A 22,323-nucleotide genomic window follows, 5' to 3' on the forward strand; every position below is an offset into this window, starting at 1 on the left:
GCCCAGTAATTCTAAGGCTCTGTTCCTCAGTAGGGGACATGTCACCCCCAACTGGCACATGGCAACGTGCTAGGAGGTATCTGAAGACACAACATCAACAGAGCACTTCTGGAAGTCTCCTTTATCCCACGGTAAATCATGCTGAACATGCTTACATATAAAGGAACAAATGCTAAATTCAAATATTCTTTAGAAGAAGACATAAGACTTTAAAATATGTTATGCCTACCCTGGCAGGCCCCAAATGTTGGATCTGGGAAGGCAGTACTGCTCCAGGGGGAAATAAAGCAGATGGGAGAAAGAGAACAGGGAAGAAGGAAAATGTGGTTAGGTAAAGACCTTACACCCTCAGGAAAAGAAAGCAGTGAGCATGAATAGGACAGTCTCAGCTCAGTGAGAATCAGCCCCAGGAATTAGCATACCAGGCACAGCTCCCGCCTGCTGGCTCCAGCTCAGCCGCCCATATAGCAGCACTCCACACCAAGGCCAAGCCCCGATGCCAGGCTGCAGGGCACGAGGAGAATACCAACTCCCTCACATACAACCCACTTAACAGCCAGACAACCACCAGCAGCCAACCTGAGCGTGATTGCGGAAGTCTGAGCCAGGAGGTGGAGTAAGGGGAAGGGAGAGCTGACAAATCCCTGGACAGAAGCCAGACACCCTACAGAAACCTCACAGCAACAAGTTACTAGGACCTGGGAGAAGACCAACACATTCAGAGCTTGAGAGGAAAGAGCCAGAAAAGCGAGAAAAAAAGAAATATCCATACAGGAAAGAGAGGAGGAAAAAGAATGAATGGTACAGACCAGAGAAGGGAGGAGGCAACATAAACTAGTAAGGGGATGGGAACAAAGAGGGAGAGAGGAGAGATGATGCTCTGAGGGAAGGATGGGAGAGACATAAGAAGCAGACACCCAGAATGGAGAGACATGAAGAAAGAAAGGCCCCCCCAAAACTGGAAGACACCCCTACCACACACTGGCACGCACACACGCTGTATTCCACGTCTGGCAGCTCCTGGGATTTTCTGCACCAGGCTATTTAGGGATGAGAGCAGCTTGGGAGATTCAACTCCACGTTTCATACAAGATTAAACAGGAGCCTGGAGGAGGGCACTGACTCGCCAAAGGCCCCACAGCTATTGGCTGTCAGAGCCTGGACTCAAAGCCAGGCCTCCTGACCTGCAGTCCTACAAATCCCACTGCACCCTGCACTTCTTCAGAGCAAAACACCCATGAGCTGGGGCTGACTCTCACACCCAAAACTTTCTTCAGGGGCATCTTCCCAACAACCAAAGGATCCTCACACCCAAGAAGAAGCTGCTGAAGAACAAACGCATCGTTTATCCCCTGCAGCTTCTTGAAATGCCCTGAACAACCTTGCCCAGATGAAACATAGCAATAGTAACATGAGATCTCAGGTATAAATTCTATTCTAAAAAGCACTTTCGTTTACTTGATCCTCACCACGGAGCTGGGAAGAAGGCAGAATATGTATTATTGTCCCATTTATAGATGAGGAAACACTCAGGATAACTGTCCTATCCAAGGTCATAGGGCTCGTAAGTAGCAACGCTGACCCTTCGACCCAGGCCTCTGCCATTATGTCACACATGTCCAAAGACACCTCGCACCAGAGCACTGTCTCGTCTCACCCTAGAATGTCGCCTGTTCCCTTCACCTGCCCTTTAAGGGGGAAAATCAGAGTGGGCTGTCCACTCCTGACCTTCCTTCACCCCACCCCCATCCTGACACTCCCATTCCAGCCTCTTGACCCTTTGCTGGCAGGTAGGAAGCAGAGCTGGAAAGGACAAGAGCTAGGGAACCTCAAGGGGGCCAGGGGAGGGGAGGCATGCTCTGGCTGCCCATTTGACAGCGGCCGAGATACAAAGTGCGCAGATGTTGGCTCCGTTCCACCTACTCGCTGCAGACAGTAACAGAAAGCGTTCCTGGGAGTGCGTCTTCCCACCTCCAGCCAGAGTGGCTCATTCAGAATCATAAACACAGACTGAATGTATTAGGACAACAGCAGGCGCTGTCATCACAGGGTCCCGGAGTTGAGACGGTGGGGTCCCCTAATGATTAAAGGGCACATTCAGAAGTCAAGGAGCAGGAGTGGCCAAGCAGGAGGGCAGAGCCAGCTCCTGCCCTTGAGAATCATCTCCTTGTGTGATGGTGGTCTGTGTGAACTGCCACCCAGGGCAGACTGTGTGGACTAGAGCTCCGAGTTCTGTCGCTTGGGCTGTTCTGGGAAAATTTAGCTGCACCCTGCCTCTGATTTCAAACTCAGATCCAGATATTTCTGCTTCTAACATAATCCATTATAGCTCCTCAATCTGCCTACTTATCTAAACTATTTTAAAAGCTAATTAACGTTTCAGTTTATACTTCCTCTTAGATAAACTGAGCGGTAACTACGGAGAACAATCTATCTTTCTGTCTTAAGGTTACCTCTTTTAAGCTCTAAGGTGCCCACTCGATCTTCATTTTCACACATCAAGAGTCACAGGATACTTCACCCTTTGGCACTTTTACTGACTCCAGACATTATGGCTCTGACAAGTCCTGAATTCTAATCTTCTTAGTCTGTCTTTACACACTAATCCCAATCCCAATTAGTCTTGCCTGTACAGTCAGCAGAGGACTGTCGCCTCCATATCCACCAGCCAGATGACTCCAGACAGTGCTCAAGGCACACACTACAGGGAGCTGCCTGCAGGGAAAGCCAAGGTACTTTAAAGACCTGGTACTCTGAGGTTTTTGCCCCAAACTTGAACTCTACCTCCTCTGTGAAGCTTTCTCAACCTTTCTAGGCAGAATCAAGCGACTCTCCCTCTACACATATAGCCCACATTTACAGCGCTTTCACCTGGATTGTAGTTACCTGGTTAGGTGTCTGCCTCTTCCTGGCACACTGAGGACACTAAAGTCCTCGACCCCCTGGCCATGGACCATCCCGGTATGTGGCCTGTTAGGAACCAGGCCGCAGAGAAGAAGGTAAGTAGCAGGTGAGCAAGCAAAGCTTCATCTGTATTTGCAGCTGCTCCCCAGCGCTAGCATCACCACCTCAGCTCCACCTCAGATCATCAGGCATTAGATTCTCATAGGAGGACCGGTCCTTGGCGCCAAAAAGGTTGGGGACTGCTGCTTTAGGACACTGTTACCCATCTGTGCACCTGCACACAACAACTGATTGGGAATGTTTGCTGAGTGAACCTAGGTGCATGGAGCCACAGCACCAAAGTTCTGCCCGTTTCTGCTACCTACAAGCCTCACAAGAACTCCCTGTGATAGGGCTCCATCGGCTGGGCAGAACTGGTGACATCTTCAGCTGGGGAGTCCAAAGCGCCCTGTCCCCTCTGATAGGCTCTGTCATTTGCCAGTCACACAGCATACTCCTGGTGAAATATGGGAGACAGAGACACACCTAGAAGACGAGAACACTTCCAGACCAACTATGAACTAGAATTAATCAATGGCTACAACTTCGCCAACTGTCTAGAGAGCATTCCCTTCCATTAAGTTGGTATTTAAATAAATCTGGAGGTAGGAGGTCAGACACATATGCATACACACACATACAAATACACACATGCCCTTATAGCAAATACCGCTTGGCTAACACTTCCGGTCTCATTTGGTGCTTTGTCAAAATATGAATCTCCTTCAGTTCTCTCCAGTCAGGGCACAGGAAAAGCTTGAGGACATTCCGTTCATTTGCAAAGAATGAACTCAGACAGTAGAAGCAAAAGATTGCACTGAGCAGAGCCCATTAAACCTCACTTAACCCACAGGGTAGTAGCAGGGCTTATGACTCAGGCAAGGTCAGCTACATTAAAGGTTAAAAAGACCTTGATGGGCCATCCAGGAAAAGAACTGCCTCTTTTCCCAGCAGAGCCCTGCCTCTTCCCCATACTAACAAGAGTGCAATACTCTTAAGTGCAATTCTCCTTTCTCCTCATCTTCCCAACCCCACGCTCCCGGTAAACCCTAAGTCCAGGTGAGAAGTGGCCAGACACAGTGGCTCTGGAAATACTTGTTGTCCTCAGTCAGAGAGACATGTAAATGCTGCTATCTACCAAGTGCTGCAGTGCCTTGCATAGAGCTGGTGCAAAGGACAAACTTCTCAGCTACCTTTTTTCCTTTGTTCATTTAATATCTGTATGTCTTTTCTGTGTTTTTGCCAATCTATGCCAAATTGGGAGCTAATGATATGACAAGAGGTTGTGTGGTGTGTGTGTGTGTGTGTGTGTGTGTGTGTGTGTGTGTGTGTGTATCCCGGCAGCAAATCGCTAAACACAGAGAGATATGGAAATTATTCCTAATGGTTGAAAGGAAAGGGAGTCTAAGTACACCCTGGACTCCAACTCCCAGACTCAAAAGAATCAGAGGAATTCCAAGAGGCCCCCTCCCCACACTAAGATATAGCCCTCAGGTGTTTGATTCTGCCACCTTAACACTGACAATAAAGTCTCTGGGAAGAGAAAGGTCAGGAATGAGAAAGAGGAAGAGAAGGAGCTCACAGCATGGGCATCAGGACAGGTGTAGGGGGAGTGGGGATACAGGTCAGAGGAGAGAGCTGGAAGGACTAAGCCACCTGCCTAGGACGGACACTTCTAACAGAGCCACCTCAGAAGCCAAGGCAACGGTCAGGTCAGCCAGCTGATTCTACCACCTTTGGGCCACAGACAGTGGAGATATCTGTTACTGGCCTGAGCTGAGAGTAAAGCCTAGGTTCTCGCTGCAGACCCCCTGACAAGCAAGCCTACCAGGTGACCCTGAAAACTACCTTGCCCTCTAGACATCAAGGCCCCTCTATAAAACAAGGCCCCCTCTGCCACGGGGGCGGGGGGTAGGCAGGGGAGGGCCTAGAAAGAACAGGAGGAAGCCAGTATCTTCCCCTTCTCCAGTCCCCAAGTGACCCTACAGGATTGCTAGAGAGGTCTTTCCGTAGCATCTCTCCATTGTATTCTCTCTCCCAGAGTATTAATCAGAGATAATTCCCTACCCCACTCACTAAAGTTCCCAAGTCCCCTGCCACCATGCCCCATGTCCCCAGGACATACCCACAGTCTACCCAGCAGATGGTGCCTTGTCCTTTCACTGCTTGGGCCACAGTGGACAATAACCTGAGATGACTTTCAGCTGCAGCCTCTGTAAAAAAAAATAAATAAATAAAAATTAAACGTTTGTGCCCAAGTGCACCAGGGCCACCCCTGCCATCTTCCCTTAGGGGCAAGGAAGGAAAGCGACCAGTCCCAGAGGGGGCGAGGTCCTGAGTATCAGTCAAAACATTGTCCCTGTGATCAACAGTTTGATGAGGACAGCCCAGCTCTTCTCAGAAACCCCTGCTTTCACCATCCTCCTGGGCCCTTCCTCACAGACATAGACACCCCGCCCCCCAACTCATCCCTTCTGTGAGCTACACTTCACGCCTCACTCTTCCAAGAATCTCTGAGCCAGATAGTCAACTCCCAGTAGAATCTTTGACTCATTACTTTTCTGGGACAAATTTTGAAAATTCTATAACCAAATAATTATAATTCTATAACTAAAGTACGGAACGAGTTTGCCAATTTCACTCTTGTCTGTTTCTGAGCCCAACTTGGGAGAAGACAAGGATGGGGACCAGATCCTTCCTTCACCTATATATCACATGCTCATTTAGAGGCTCAGTACAACCTGGTGGTTAAATGAGGTTTATATATGACACCAGTCTCTGATGGACCAACGCCAAGTATACCCAAGGCTACTTCCATAGCCTACTTTTCTGGAAGTGGCAGGGGAAGAACTGACTGTGGCAGGACCTTGGGAGTCAGCTACAGAAACACGGATTATGCCTTGGGGCAGGATGAAGTGAACACAAGAAAGGAAGAGTGTTTTGCTGATCCAGGTGTCAGTCCTCGTGGATCTGGGCAAAGCACCTGGAAATTACTGTAGAAGGGCAGGTTCTTGGGGATGGAGCCTCTGCAGCCAGGATTTCAACAATGCCAGCCTGCAAAGGCCCACTGCAGAGTGGCTGTGGTCAGTGTGTCACCTTCCCCTATCATACCTGTGAGCTCATTTGAAAGGCCCACCAGGCAGACACTGGTGGGGAGAGCAGTCTGCTGCCCTCTCCTGCCAGAGACCATATGATACTCCCCAAAGCCAAGCAGAAATGATGTCTGAATTATATGCCTCCACTGATCTCCTTTTCTAGTGTGGATAATGGTAGCTGTTTGTGAATACAAAACATGCTGAGCTTTTCATGGAAGTGAACAAAAAGCATCATTCTAGAACTGTGGAACCCCCACAAGGGCAACAGGACGAGGCAACAGCGGAGGTGGGAAAGGCCATTGCCCCACCACGCAGATGGGCTCTGGGAGGCGGAGAGGGAAACTAAAGTAGAGCCATATGAAGCATCCCTCCCCTAACCTTGTCTTTTAGCAGCAGAAGGGAGGCCCTATTTGGAAGGATAGGAGGGAGAAAACCTAGTTACTGCGCTGCTCCGAAAGCCAGTCACTGATGGTCACAAGTCTCGCGGCAGGCCTGGGCAAGGAGGCAGGATGCTAAAATAATCACCCACGCTCACCCGCCAAAGCAGGGAGGTAAGTGAGAAGCACAGGGAGCTCCACCACCAAAGAATGAGACTGTGCTTGCTTGGGTGAAGGCTGAAAAGAAAACAAGATGCTCCAGGCCCGGCCTCCTGTCCCACAAGCCTCTATCATGAGACCTCGCCTTCCCACTCTCTAACTTACCATAATCATTTCCTGGTTGCAGAGCCCTCCCGTCTTTGCAGAATAAACCAATTTCTTCCTATCCTCCAGCAGAGGAAATGAGGCAGGGGCGGTGTAGGGCACCAGCTCCGCCATCTACTAGCTGGGAGACCTCGGACAAGTCAGCTATTCTCTACCAGCTTCAATTTCCTCACTTGTAACTTGGCTGTTTTTTGACAACTTTCACTGCCTCCCTCATGGCAAAGGAGGAAATGAGAGGGTATTGCAGAGTCCTTGTAAGATGATGAGCTTATATGACAGGACCCACCCAGAGAACGAACCGAGTGTGTTCCTGCAATGACAACCACCAGCTCCAGGAACACCCAGGGGGGTGAGCCACACTAATTCAGGGCCCTACACTCCAGGCCTTAGGAGGAACTACGCTTCTTTTTTGCCTCAGTTTCCCTCTATTCCTGATAGCGGAGAAATGCTATTCGCATACTGGGCTCCCAACAACAACCTCAGGGAGTGTTTGCCAGGCTCTCAGAAGGGCAAGGAATAGCACGAGCCCAGCTGCTTGGAGGATGCAGGCTTCAGAAGGGACACACGTCCAAAACATCCATCAGCCCCCAGTGCCAATGAATGTTGAGGATGAGCTTCAGGGAGAGCTGTGCCCGGAACTGGCCCAGCCACTGGCTGTTGCTTCTCTGGGGCAGAGAAAACTTGGCACCCTTAGGAGCTGCAAAAACATTTAACTCTGCTGGAACAACATCTACAGTCAGATGTTCAAAGTTGCAGCCAAGAGCCCAGCAAACCTCTCTCCATCCACTATGCCCTCATCAGCCCCAAGGTCAGAAGAGGCAAGCTGCCGCTCCCACCCGCACTGAAGCTGCCTTACCCTGAGCTCAGAGCCCATTCTAAACTCAGCCCTGTGCTCTGATCCCAGAGCAGGACAGATGGGGACCGGGCAGGGTCAAGGCTGCCAGCCCAGGTGCATGCCCCCACACCTGGGACTGATTCAGCTGGCATCAGTCCGGCCCAGTCTGTTAATCAACAGCTCTGGTGAAGCATGCCCTGGCAGGGCTGGCCCATGCCTGTCCAGGAAGACAGAACGTCCATCCCTGGTATCCACTGTCCTCTGTCCTCCTTCACACACATGCCCTCTCCTTCCTGAAGTAGTGAGGGTCTCCAGAGGGCTTTTACTAACAAATACTCACAAGTGGGAACCGAAACAACCTCTCAGATCTGAAAACAACAGAACTAATGCCCTTCCGCACCTCTGTCCCGTCTCCGAGGAAAGCTGATAAACCTGGTGTGCCCAAACCCTCCCTGAGTGGTTTTGGTCCTAAGGTCTCTGCCTTCCACCTCTGCCCGCTCTTCTTCCCACCCCATCTAATCCCATTCCATTGCATCCTATCCACAATGGATGACTCCAAGGCCAGACTGGACACTCACCAGATTTGGAGTAAAGCACCAGTACATTATTCCGGGTCCTGAGAAGTTTTTTCAAGTCTTTAGGGTCAGAGATCCTCTCGATGAGCGAGGAGACTTTTGTAGAGGACAGCCATACTGGCAGGACCACCTGGAAATCAAGGAGGCAAGGATGGTGAGCCCCAGATCCTGGCCTGGCCTGAGGAAGAATGGATACCCTCAGACATGCTGCCTAAAGCACATTTTACTTCAGAGGGATACAGGTGCACCAACTCTTCTCACAAAACTACAGCTGCCTTTTCATCTCTAAGTCACCACACCCTCCCAAGACATTTCCTGGCCCACCATCAGTCTTCTTCGTGTACTTTTAATAGGCTATATGGACTACACACTATGCAAGCATGTTGCATGGATGTACTTGCCACCCACTCAAATCAAGAACTCTATTCTACATGGTACCCCAAATGCCATATAGTAGAGCAATGTGAAAACTCCATCCCACCTAGAAGAACCAAAGCACAAAATCTATAGAGCAGTAAGATCACCTCTGAAGTTTTGAATGGGAATGGGTGAGGGGTTTTCCACTTTCCCCACTCAGCCAATGATTGCAGGAGACCAGCCAACAAGAAATGAGCCAACTGTCCACAAGAACACTGAAAACCTTGAGTGCAGGCGGTACTAGGCACCTTGCAAGCACAATGAGGGGTGAGCTGAAAGTGGGGTGTGCGTGTGTGTGTGTGTGTGTGAAAAGTCTGATTAAGGAGCAGTCACACAGCAGATCTCATCCAGTCCACACAAGCCCTTGCCTAGCTGGCAGAAAACACAGGGTTGCTATATGGAGAAACTGAATAAGAGAAACTCTGCTGGGAGACACCAGGCACAGAGGGTGGAAGTACAGTCCTGAGAGAAAACAGAGGATTCAAGGAAAGTCTCTGAACTGAACCTTGAGATCATCCATCCCCCTTAGCCCCGTCCCCTCAGCAACCCTTTTCCAGAATGTAGCCAGTCTTATTCCTGGCAAGAAATTAGAGAATTTTTCTCTGGGGAAACTGAAAAGTACAAGAAAAACAACCTAAAGACAATGACTTTGGAGATCTTCCATTGAAACAGGAAGTTCCCACTCAAATACGTGCTGCAAGGCCCCCTCTGTAAACAGGTACCCTCTGCGCCCTCCCCACACTCAGTCTCCAGTCCTTGAACTAGTGGCTTGCTCTTCAATACAGACAGAAAACCAAGGTTCATCAAATACCCAAAGAAAGCCCTTAACTCAAAAGACAGAAATGGAAAGATGAAACATAGATTAAAAAGAAAAAAAAAGAAGAAAAGAAAACAACAATACTATAATTATTATTCTCAGAAAAATAAAAGAGTACATTGATCAAGAATATAATGCTATGGGAAAGAAAAAGTCAAAAAGAATCAGGAAAAACTCTTGGAAAGAAAAACTCACAGTAATAAAAAATTTCAATAGAGCTGAAATTAGAATTGAAAAAAAAAACTCCTAGAAAATAAAAAAGATCAAGAAAAAAATGAACTAAAGGATAAGAATAATGAGAAGATGAATTCATTAAGTGCAAGAGCCTAATTAAAGGAATCCAGAAAAAGAAGAAAACAGAGGTAATAGATTATAAAAGAAATAATTCAAGAAAACACCCCAGAATTGAAGGATGTGAGCTTCCAGTTGAGAGAGTCCAGCATCAAGAATAAAAAGACTCACCAAAGTACATCTCTGAAAACTTTCAGAACACTGTTGACAGAGGAGATTTGAGTTTTAAAGAAAAAAAAAAAAGATCATGAGCCAGAATTGGCATAATTGGCACACCGAAAGACAATGAAACACTGCCTTCACAATTCTCAAGCAACGTGACTTCCAATTGGAATTCTATAACCAGCCAAACTATCTGTTGGTTGTGAGTACAGATGGACTCAGACTTAAGATCTCAGATGTGAAAAATTTACCACCAATGCACCCTTTTTCAAGAAGCTACTGGAACTCATAATCTACCAAAACAAAAAGTAAAAAATAAAAAATAAGAAAGACATGAAACCTCAGAAACAAAGAATCTAACAGAAGAAAGAGGCAAGGAGAATTCCCATGTTGATGGTGATGAGAAGCCCAGGATAACTGTTTAGCTACATGCAGAGCAATAAGCCCAGAATGGAGCAAGGACAGAGGATTATGGAAGAATGTAGTCAATAAAAACAGACAACTGTAGAGGATCTGATGTGCTTGATCATATTGATCAGTTAAATAATCTGACCAAAGTTACACAACTAATAAAAAGTAGAGCCAAGACCTGAACCCCGGTCTCTCTATTTGACCCCATGCCTTCTTAGTCCACTGCCTCTTTACAGCCATAAGTCCTGAGTTAAGTCTGAGCTCTACCACTCGATAGCTAAGGTGCCTAAACAACATCATCCAACCTTCTAGAGGCTTAATGCCTTGCATCTGACATGGAGATAATAATACCTCCCTCGTGGGACTGCTGTGAGGATGCAATGGGATAGCTTATCAAACATGCTTTATAAATCATAAAGCACTTCATCAGTATCATTACCATAATATATAATACAAATTTCCACCTCAGCAAAGCAGAAGACAGAAATGTGGCCATATTCTAGTATTTCTAAATATAATCTGTCATTAGATTTCCAGGTTCCTTCTCCTCAGAGTAAAACCATCCAGGAGAAGTAAGGAATTATTTCTCCCTCATTCTGGCCTGCCAGAGCTATGTACAATGCCTAAAGACCACTGCCCTTATGCAGCCCACCTTGAGAGCTCACCAAAAAGTTAATTCCACTTTATTATTACATGTTATTTATTCTATTGCTCCCAGAGAGCTAACAGACTTCAGACTAAAAAGTCCATAGCTCAATGCACAGGATTAAAGGAGGAAAAAAAATCTGTTGGAAAAACACACTGACTCTGCTCTGTTTGTAATCCTCAAATAATCTGCAGTTAAGAAAAACAACTGCCCTAGCCCAGGGCCTGGGGACTCTGACCTGCAGATCATTCCTCCTGAGACTGGCAAGCACGTGCACTTCTGGAACTAGGGAGAAGGAAATGGGAAGGGAAGGATGGCGAGCCCAGGACCTACCTGCCCAGGCAGCACGGTGGTGCACAGCCGGGCCGCAGCAAAAGCACAGTGTCTATAGCAGAAACCCACGAGAGCCAAGTATCATGGCATACTCACAGCTTCCTTCCTCTAAAACTCAGTGAATCCCTCAGGTCATCTAACCAACAGCCACCCTCAAGAGTAAACAAACCATGTTCCAGCCAGCAACCAAAGCCTCTGACCCAGCATTTACCCTCACACAGCAGAGAACTTGACCTCAACCGGAGATACACTGCACAAACCAACTCTGCTTGAATACCATCACCCAGCATGACACTGGGGCTTGGACTGTGGCTGGGTCTTTATGGAGGGTCTGTTTCCTCCCCACCTTCCCCGTCCCTACCCCATCCCCTAAACCTGGAGCTCTAGAGGACAGGGCCCAGAACAGTATCTGGTCACTTGAAAGCCTTCAGGAAATGTTTGTCCAGCATAACAAACATAGCAAATACACTAGTTACCACACTCCTGACCTCTACAGAGGTCGTCGGCTAGGAGCATGTTACACGGTGAGTCCATGGCAGTTCTTGGGTGACCTGGAAGGGACCACTGACACCAGACAGACCACAGAACAGTTAGCAAGGTTCTGGGTTGGAGCATGGTGGGAGAAGGCTGGTTGGGCCAGGCTGGGGCTTAGCTCAAGCTTAGCTTAGCTCAAGAACTTCATTTGGCCATGACCTCAGACTGAGCAGTCACCAGGAGGCTAGAGGTGGAGGGACCAGCTGGGTGGCTGCCCAAGTAAAAAGGAATGGGTCAATCCAAGAGCATCAGGGAAAAAAGGACGGAACTAAATGACTATTCATATATAAGCAAGGACGAAAGCTAGAGGAGGCTAAAATGACCCCAAAGATTCTGGGCTAGGAGCAGAATAGCCAAAAATGGAAGAACTGAGAAGCAGTAAAGGCTTTTATCTTATGCTCAGGCAGGGACATGTGGACTATAAGATACCCCAATACAGGTGTCTTCCAGGCTTGAGGGTAAGCCTCAAAGTCGAAAGGTCTCTGGGGTTGAGGTTCAGAAGGAGAAGCAAAGGGAAGGAATACCTCAGCAGAGGGGAGAAGGAAGGACAGGAGGAAAGTTGGGAAGGAAAAGGTGGAAAGTGCTGCATCAACACAGACCAGGGGGGAGAAACAGAAAAGTGGGTGATTGATCTGCAGGCAAAGGCCATGGCGAAGTGCCCTGGACATTCCAAGAGAACCTTAGTAGCATGGCGGGGAGGTGGGGTCAGAAGCCAGAGTGCTGAGACAAGAAAGCACACCTGGCATTGGGGTGACAACAGAAGGAGCACAGGCAGCCCAGCAGGGACAGCCGAAGGATGGGCTGTCTCCACAGAGTGTGTTGGTGGGCACACGAGAGGTAGGATTTGGAAATTTGGGAGCAAGAGAGGAAAACACTCAGGATAGCCAGATCTGGGTGGGGTACTTGGTGTACAAAGAGCTAGGGTACTTGGTGTACAAAGAGCTAGGATGTTAGGCTTAGCATCTCTGAGAGCTAGGAGGATGAACAGTAGGGTACTTGGTGTACAAAGAGCTAGGATGTTAGGCTTAGCATCTCTGAGAGCTAGGAGGATGAAAACCCCCCCTGTCTGGCCCCAGGTAGACCCTCACCTTAGCAAGCAACCACAGGGATAGCCAAGAGGGCGGTCCTTTCCTCCCTCCTCTAAGCCCAAGGGGACGCTCCCCCAGCCACTTAACATTCTCCCTTCTCCTCCATCCACTTCAGTCTATTTTAACCTTACTAGTGTGCATGCTCCTTCCTTTCCTTAAGATGCAGCTCTGGTGAGCCTTGGATCTCGCAGAGTGCCTTCCTGCAGATTTCTTAAGTCACAATCCACAAATCTTGACAACAAAATAACTACAGCAAGAATAACAATGTTAATGATGCACAAACTGTTTTGTCAAGCTCTCAGGGGGCACAGGGCAGTGTTTGAGAAGTACTTCGGAAGCCAGCCACCTTCCGAGCCAGCAATGGAACTGTGCCTGGGCTTGGCAGGTTCTTTACATTCTAAGTCATTCGCTTTGGAGGTAGAAGAGAGAAAAGGGAAAAAATCCCCTCTGTTCACCATGCAAACTCCTTTTGATCATCTCCCATAATTGCTTTCTTTCTGCTCACCAACCTGCAGCTTTAACAGGATTTTCATCAAGGCTAAGCTGCCCCTATGGGCTGGGCTGAGACCCATAAACCAGTCCCCCAGTTCAGGGAAGAACAATGCTTGGGAAGGATGCCATTCCTTTTTCTGCTGCTGGAGAACACAGGCCCCCAAAGCCATGTCCCACCTGCAGCAGAAAGCCAGTGCCCTCGCTCATCAGAAGGCCAGTTCCCCCAGCCCCCAACCTCTGTCACAGTGCAGCACCTCCGTCAGAATACCAGGTCCCTCCATCAGAGTAGCAGCCGCCTCCCTTCCCAAACCCCTTCCCCTATCAGAGTACAAGGCCTTTTCCAGAGCCCAGGAGCACCCAGAGTCCTTGGCACAGTAGTCCTCACCCAACCTCCACCACGTGGGAGGCAGAGGGGTGCAGGAAACTGTGTTCTCCCCTCATCTTCCAGGCTCTGCAGGGTTCTCCTAATGGGTGTCTGCGCGTATCAGGGCCTGCCGGACAAACCACCCTCCAGCCTGGCGGCCCACTGTCCTTTGCCCCCTTTGTGGTTTTCCCACCCCTCAGACACCATGAAAAGAGCACTGCTTCTGAAGTTAGACACCCGGGGTCAACCTCAGGTGCCCTCATGAAGAACATGATGATCTCAGATGTTACTATACTTCTCAGAGTGTCATTTCTCCATCTGTAAAGTGGAGGGGATGATGCTGACACCTGTTTTACAGGGTTGGCTGAGGATTAAACGCAGGGGGCGGGGGATTGGGGGCGGGCGTACTGGGAGGGAGTACATAGAGAAGCTGACATAATGCTTGGCGTACAGAAGTACATAATAATCGTAATTATCTTCAGTAGTACCATTAGCGAGACAAATCCCAGATAGAGCAAGGACAACAGTAAAATGGGCACCACCTCTTCCTCTCCAGGGCCCGGCCTGGCAAAACAGTGTGTCCAGGCAGGAAGAAGCATGCACGTACACACATTCAGCATCATGAAACCTGGAATAATCACCCATCTGCACAGCAAGCCAGACGAGAGGCCACGTAGCACATGCTGAATGCTCCTTCCAGGTTTTGTGCCCATTTGCTCCTCATAAAACCCAATGAGTGGGTACTGGCCTCATCCTACAGAGGAGGAAACTGAGGCTCAGAGAGGTTAAATTACTTATCGAGGTCACACAGTAGGTAAGCAGCAGGGCTGGGAATAAAGCTTGGGGTCTCCCAGGTCCTAGCCAGAGATGGTGGCTTGCTTCTCTCAATCCCACAAGCTCCCAAAATACAAACCGAAAAGGAGCACTTCCATCCCAGAGAGGGCCCATCAAAACAGCCAGGAAAAGCCCTAATCTCCCAGAATCCCATGGCAAGGAGGGTCTCAGCAGCGATTTCCACTAACCCTCTGCTCCCTGCAAACCCAGAGTATCCATGGTCTGCCCTGGTTCTCAGGTTGCTGGGGCAATGAGCCCAGATCTGCTATTAGACAGGTGTGTACGGGAGTTTGTGCCCCCTTCCACCTCCCTCTTGCTCTAACACACAGCACACATAAGCTCCTCTCTCTTCACTTAAGCTCACCTACCATCACCATCAGACTAAAGAAATAAAGAGTCATACAATTCTGGAAAATAATAGGGAGAACAGTCCTTGTCACATTACACCCTCAGCTTTAAAAAGCTCCAGATCTCTGGGGTGTGTGCCAGCACCCTCATATTCTCTATAGCCAGGGAGGCTGTCTGTCCTTATAGATTCACTATTCAATGCAGATCTTGAAGCCACAGTATTCAATTATGTAAAAGCAGCTTGCTAATGGGAGAAGAGCTGAGGACATAAATTTAACATTTAGGAAAAAGGGTGGAGGTAGGACTTAACCTTTTTTGCTCTGTCACCTGAAAAAAGATATCCTTCTTATGTTGGGAACTGTGAAGAAACTAGTTTAATTTAGTGTAACTCACATTTTGCTCAAAATAGTTTTGAAATGTCAGAATCTAAAAGTCTAGACTCTTAAGAAGCTGGTGGTAAAGGAATCCAGGAAAAATGTTAAAAACAGATGACCTGAACCCAAGGTCAAAGAACTTGAGCTGGCTGAGGATTTAGAGCTGGTGGTTTGGTGAGCCAAGAAACCCAAGTTTTGTGCTGGCTTTGATGTACACTGGCTGTGTCACCTTGGACAAGTCCTCTTTCCTTCTCTAAGTCTTAGTTTCTTCCTCTGTAAATGAAGGCCCTCAAAGTGATGTCTAAAGTCCTTTCCAATTGTGTCATTTGGCAAATCTATTCTCAGGACCACTATTAGGGAAGTACTGTGAGATAATTACACCTTGTAAGGAAACCAGAGTTTCTCTGGGTACATGGCCACCCACATGAAAAGCCATACCCCTCAGTCTCCTTTGCAGCAAGTGTGGCCTTATGACTAAATTCCAGCCCCTAGAATGAAAGCAGAAGTGTTATATGGCAACTTTTAGAAAATGCCCCTAAAAGAACCGTGGTACGAGTTCTCTTAGTCTCCTCCTTCTTCCTGCCAGTTGGAATTTGGTTAAGATAACTGGAACTCAAGCAGCCACCTTGAGACAATGAGGAGGAAGAACTTGCTAAAGATGTGGAGTAACAAGACACAAAGGACTTGGGTCTCTGACACCAGAGTAATATACTTGCCCTAGAACACCCCTTTCCAGGCTTCAACATGAGTAAAATAAACAATCTTTTTAAGGTACTATCATTCTGGGTTTTCTGGCACATATACAAATAGATAATGAGTACCTATCAAACAAAAGCTTTAACTAGACAGAAATATTAACATCTGCTCCAATTGGGATATTTCAAAGTGTCTAAGGCATCAAACCATGCACTTTAGATAAACTATAATAAGAAAAGAGACTATCGAGGGTTTGATTTACTATGTTCCTGTTGGTGACCCAGGTTTCACTGTGACTGTTCTTATCAGGTATCTTGGTCACCTGGTGACAGTTACCCACAAACAAAAGAAAAATTAGCTAGTAATCCTCTAGTTTCCTTACAGCCCTGGCCCTTACTAGAAAGGGGACCATTGCCGGACACCGAAAGGCCAGGACATCTCTTGCAGTTCACAGGCTTTGAGTTGGGGTGGTTGGTTCCTTGATATACTCCTGTAAACATTTCTCACACGCCATCTCCAGCCTCCGAGTAGCCCCCAGAGCCAAGGACTCGAAATCTCTCAAGGATTCTCAACCAAGCGGAGCCCAGAAGGTTGTAAGAACTAAATATGTTAATACACAGAAGTCCCTGTCCCCACCCTACCATTTCATCTTGGATACCTCCAGTTACTAGAAAGTTCAGATTCTTCCCACTCCCACGCCATCTGTCAGCCTACCATACTCTGAAGATGACAAACACACTTCCTCTACAGCATCTGTAGGTGCAATATCCCAATTCCTCAGGTGTCCTCAAGTCCCTCGCCGTCCTGAATGATCTGCCCCAGACACAGCCATGTTCACGATTCTCAGAGCTATCCCAATGCTGGGAGCAGTATGTCAGAGCTTGGAAAGAGTAATGTGCTATATTACACCATAATTTATTTGGGGTAATAAATACCTATGTTTTCATAATTCAAAATATAGATTAATCTCAACACAAATCTTAACTGGTGAGTCACAGTTTAAAAGAAAAAAGTTGAGAATCACCATTAGTGAATCTCTTAAAATATGGCGCCCAACTGTCCATCATAAGTGCTGGCAAAAGCCTAAACTAGTACAATTCTTTTGGAAAGCGATTTGGCACAATTTATCAAGTATCTTTAAAGTATTTATGCCTTTTGGTAATTCCACTTTTGGGAATTTGTCCTGCGGAAATCTGCAGGGGTTCTGACACAGATATGACTCACATGCCCCTACTCACAAGAGTCAAAAGTTGTAAACGACCTAATTATTCAACAGTGAGGAAATGGTTACTCAGAGTAAGCCACCCCACAGACTAATACAGCCATTTAAATGATGTTTTCAATGATCGTGCGATGAAAAAATACTTGTCTTAATGTTAAGTTTTAAAAGACAGAACTCAAAATCTACATGGTATAATTAAAATTATACGCAAAATTATGCTCAGGAAAAGACTAGAAGAAAAAAATGCACCAAAGTGAGGTTTTGTCCTTAGAGAGATTTTATTCTTCCCCTTTGTCTATTTTTCTAACATGCTATAATAGGCATGTCCAACTTTCATATTTAAAGAAAAACATTACTGCCATTTGGCCACTACCATAGAAATAATGAACAATCTCAAAACATCTCCCCACAAGAAAATATAACCATACAGCAGAAAAGCCTGACAGGAACCTCCTTAACTAGAAAGCCAACATTTATATCACCAGTAATGGACATCAGATGGACATCATATGCCTCCTGATAGAATGCGCTGAAGATAAACACCATCGAAAACCAAATTAAAGGACATTCTTCAAAAATGTTGTGGTCACAAAAGACAAAGACTGAGAAACTGGTCCAGATTAAAGGAGATTAAAGAGCTATCACAATTAAATTCAACGTGTGATTCTGGACTGGGTCTTGAGCCAAATACCATATTCCTGATTTTAATAACTGTATGTACAATGATTATGTATGAGAATGTCTTTGACTTTTAAGAAAAACTGAAGTATTTTAGGGAGCAAAGAAACATCATCTCTGTAAACTTTATATACGTACAAGGAGAGTACGCTAAAACATGTGATAAAAATGTTAGTATTTGTGGAATTTGGGTAAATGACAAGTGAGAATCCTTTGTATTCTTCCTGCAACTCTTCTGTAAGTCGAAATTATTTTGAAATTAGGGTTAGAAAAAAACTTACCTAAAAAAATACCCCGCTCCCCCAAAAGGAGATTCCAAGAACACAACCAAATACTGCTTTCCATGGGCCTTCTGATAAACCTCCACCATCCAGCGAGCACTCACTGGCACTCTCTCATATAAGAGTGGTGCTGATTGCCCCTCTTCATCTCCAGCTGACCGTCTGCTCCTCTGCTCTCCTGGCATTATGTAGTTTCTTATAAGAATTATTATATGGAATCTGCAAAGGATTTTTGCATGCAATGCATATCTAGAATGGCTTTGACAAGAGAGATATATAAAAGAATATTAATTTTGAAGTATGGGTAACATGCTCTTTCAAAGGGCAAATTTTAAGCATCTGTCACCAACCATGGCTAAACACCACTCTTTGCTGAGGGAGCTAAATGTGCTTATTAAGAATAAGAGAGAAATGAGAAAGTATTTGCAAGGAACAGAACCCAAGAGCTAGGGAGTAGCTCATGATAATGATAATAGCTGAATGTACAGAGTGCTTATTTTGTGACCAGGAGCAAGCTAAGCAGTTCACACGAATATCTAATTTATTGTCTTGGCAGGTGAATGAAATAGTTACTTTTATTATACCCATTTTATAGATAAAGACACTGAGACTAAGAAGAGTTCAGAAACTTGCTCGACATGACACAGCAAGTAAGTAAAAGAGCTGTGACTCGGACCCAAGTCTGACAGACTCTGGCAAAAAGATTACAGATTTCTGGAGCCATGCACATCTTACTGGTTGCTCCTGTAAATATAAAACCAGATGCCTTTCTTATAGTTTGCTTTCTTTAAAAAATACACTTTATATGTGGGCTACACAGCACAGTTTTTGCCTCCTATATTCCCCACAGCATAAATGTGGCTGTCAACAAGGGACAATCCAGGGGCAGGACAACTGATCTGAGAGCTTATAAAAACAGGTTTTCTTATCCTGAAATTACAACTGCAGTGCATTTAACCAGGACTTAAGTCCCTAAAGCTTTTAATGTTTTGGAAAACCTCTTTGAAAGCCAAGAGGTTTTGGGTTGCTGCCAGCCTGTGTACACATGACATAGGCTAACAAGAAAGAGCTGGTAGATGGAACAGTGAATTAGGCTGCAGGGAGGGAGGACAAGCAGGTGAATTCCCACTCCAGAAATCTAACTCTGCCTCCATTCTCTGATAATTGATAAGAAAATAACAATTCAGGTGCTCATGACCCCCATGTACACCTGTGCTTTTACAAACATTATCTCATTCAATCCTCTAAAGTCGAGAGTCTCAACTGGCGTTTTCCACTCTTCATGCCTCATCTCAAGAGCGGAGTCATAAAATCAATTCAGGGGGCTACAATCAGCATTTTTTTAAATGGCATTAAACAGAAAACATTAAGTGTATCACAGGTAGCAAGCCTAAGTATTCAGTGAAATGTATCTGTTACATTTATGTATATATGTACTTGGTTATTATGTAAAAGGTATAATTGTTTTCACAGGAGTTGCAGTAAAACTGGAAAACTAAACAATCTGTGTGGAAGGTGGTACTATCCCTACTTTAGAGATGTGAAAACTGAGGCTCAAAGAAGTTAAGAAACTCGCCTTGGATGAAGCCTAAATTAATGGTAGCACCAGGACTCAGACGGGATCCAATGCTCTTCCTTTTGCCCATCAATGTGAATACTTCCCATTGATGTCCCTCGAGTTCCTTCCTACTCCCTACAGCTGCACCCAGAACAAGACGGAGAGGCCGGCAAGTCTACTTCTCCTTCCAATCTAGCTACTGAACGTGACCAACTGAAAAGAGCTACAATGACAACCTGATTCATCCATCTTTCTTCTACTGCCTGTATGTCCACAATTCCCCGTGTGCCTTCAGAAAGGGGAAAAAAAAAAAAAGGCACATGCTCAGCCAAGTAATGCCTCACGGTGTCACTCATATGTGTGGCTCACGACATGGGCAGAACTTGTGCCACACCACTCAGCAGCAACCGTGGCTGCCAAAATACTATCCACTCCATAAAACGAATGTTGTTAACTTGCAAATTTGTCTGGTTTGTAACTGCACAACAGCTCTTAGTACAGGCTTTTCAAAATACGAAAATCCATTATACACACTCCTCTCTTATGGTGGTCTGGATCCACAACCAGGTTGAAAACCTTCTGCCACTGGCCAATCTTTTAAAAACCCTCTCTGGACCCCATATCACTGTCCTCTCCTTCACAGACGGAATTTCCATCTTCTGCCTTCTCTCCTATCCACTCCCCAGACCTCTCAGATCTGCCCCCAAACCACCACCAAAAAGGCTCGAGGTGGGGGTTCAACAATGACCTCCACATGGATAACCCTAAGGATACCTCCAGTTCTCCTTTTGCTCGACTTCTTGAACCTGGGCGAACCCTTTTTGTCTCTCTTCTACCTCTCCAGCCACCCTTCCTGCCTTCTTTGTAAACTCCTCCTATCCCCATCATTTAAACCAGCGGTCCCCAACCTTTTTGGCAGCAGGGACTGGGCTCCTATGAGAATCTAATGCCTGATGATCTGAGGTGGAGCTGAGGCGGTGATGCTAGCGCTGGGTGGGGCAGCTGCAAATACAGATGAAACTTAGCTTGCCGGCCCGCCACTCACCTCCTGCTGTGTTCCTAACTGGCCACCAACCAGGCACCAGTCTGCTGCCCAAGGGTTGGGGATCTCTTTTTTAAATATTGAAGTTTCCCCTGGCTCACTCAGTCTGCCTTCCTTTCCCACTCTCCCCCCGGGGTCTCAGCTACCTCCTAGGCAGCACCCCTAAATTAACATCTACAGCCCAGACCTCCCTTCTGAGTGCCACACCCTCTCATCCTGCTCACTCAGTGGTTCTTAAACCGAAGTTTAATTCTCAAATGTTAAAAACCTAACTCTCATACAAATAGATATTAAGCATATTTCAGTGTCATTGAACTCATTAATAAGAGACCCACTAAAAGGATGAAGTTATGTTAAAAGAGGGTAAGAAAAAAGGTTTAAAAAGATTTTTTAAAAAGAAGTTATAAGAAAGTAATATACATATAGTTGATGAAAAAAAAAAAAGAATCCTGATATAAGACTTAAATTAGATACCAAAATGGTTAACGTCCTGCAGGTCAATAACCTTTGAGTTTCTCTTCAATACTAAACAGAAATCATTTAACTTTATAGAGGATGGGTCCTAAAGAATAATGTGCATCTACAGCCACACCACCATGAACAAGCCCGATCCCGTCTGATCTTGGAAGCTAAGCAGGGTCAGGCCTGGTTAGCACTTGGATGGGAGACCACCTAGGAAGACCAGGTGCTGTAGGCATAAAAAGTAAAAAGAATAAGGGATTGTAAGCTGACAAGGTCCTTGCAATCTATGAGGTCAACCAAGGGCTGCCTTGCCTAAAAAAATAACTAACTAACTAACTAACTAACTAACTAAATAAATAAATAAATAAATAAATACTAGGCAGTTCATTAAAAAGTCGTTAAATCATCTTTTATTTTCAACATTTTGGATAAGTTTTCTTTATTGTGGGGGTCTATGAATTTGGATGGGGAAACATCACATCTTTATTTTCACTGACCTCTGAAACTTTTACAAATTACAGCAACAATGGCAGTGTTGGTGACTTTGCCACCAACAGAAACACATTTTCTCATCACATTACAATTGGTGTAGATACCTTGAAAGATTGTTTATGCTAATCACTACAGAAATTACAGAAATTAGCAAACCTGCCACTAGATCTTCTCATGTGACACATTAAATAAATGTACATAGTTTTATCACTATGTACAAAATATAACAAAATATTTGCTATATTTTGATAACTGTATTTCAATATCACTGGTTTCCTTTGTAATCCTATGCATTCTGCTTTATATATTTAAAAGCATTATTCTAAGAGAGAGTCCATAAATCCTTAGAGAAGGCTTTTCTGACTCTTTGCACTAGGTTAGGGACCCCTGTTACCCATCCTCTTACCATTTTATACTTTCTCCTTCTAGCACTTTCTACCTGAATTAAATAATATATTAGTGGCTCTCCTACTAGGCAATGGGAGGAAGGAATGGTGTCCATCTTATTTATTATTTTGTGCCAATGCCTTAGCATAGTATGTCTGGCTCATAAAACTCTCAAGAAATATCTGAAGGAAGGAAGGAAGGAAGGAAGGAAGGAAGGAAGGAAGGAAGGAAGGAAGGAAGGAAGG

At 45.9% G+C, this 22,323-nt stretch overlaps 1 protein-coding gene and 1 pseudogene across 1 annotated transcript in view; one reads left to right on the forward strand and one right to left on the reverse strand.

The window, feature by feature from the left end:
• The window catches only part of PDIA5 (protein disulfide isomerase family A member 5), a 74,021-nt gene extending 57,332 nt beyond the window's left edge, over positions 1-16,689 (reverse strand). The window contains exons 1-3 of the mRNA XM_023520447.1: positions 16,671-16,689; positions 8,153-8,279; positions 5,069-5,156 (exon numbers count right to left, since the gene is read on the reverse strand). Of these exons, the coding sequence (XP_023376215.1) occupies positions 5,069-5,156; positions 8,153-8,279; positions 16,671-16,673 (218 nt within the window). The 5' untranslated portion in view covers positions 16,674-16,689. The remainder of the gene's footprint in view (positions 1-5,068; positions 5,157-8,152; positions 8,280-16,670) is intronic.
• Positions 16,690-21,315: 4,626 nt separating this feature from the next.
• Positions 21,316-21,434, forward strand: LOC111736449 (annotated as a pseudogene).
• Positions 21,435-22,323: the final 889 nt, after the last annotated feature.

This window comes from Pteropus vampyrus, unplaced genomic scaffold (genome assembly GCF_000151845.1).
Source record: "Pteropus vampyrus isolate Shadow unplaced genomic scaffold, Pvam_2.0 Scaffold1, whole genome shotgun sequence".
NCBI classification, from domain to species: domain Eukaryota; kingdom Metazoa; phylum Chordata; class Mammalia; order Chiroptera; family Pteropodidae; genus Pteropus; species Pteropus vampyrus.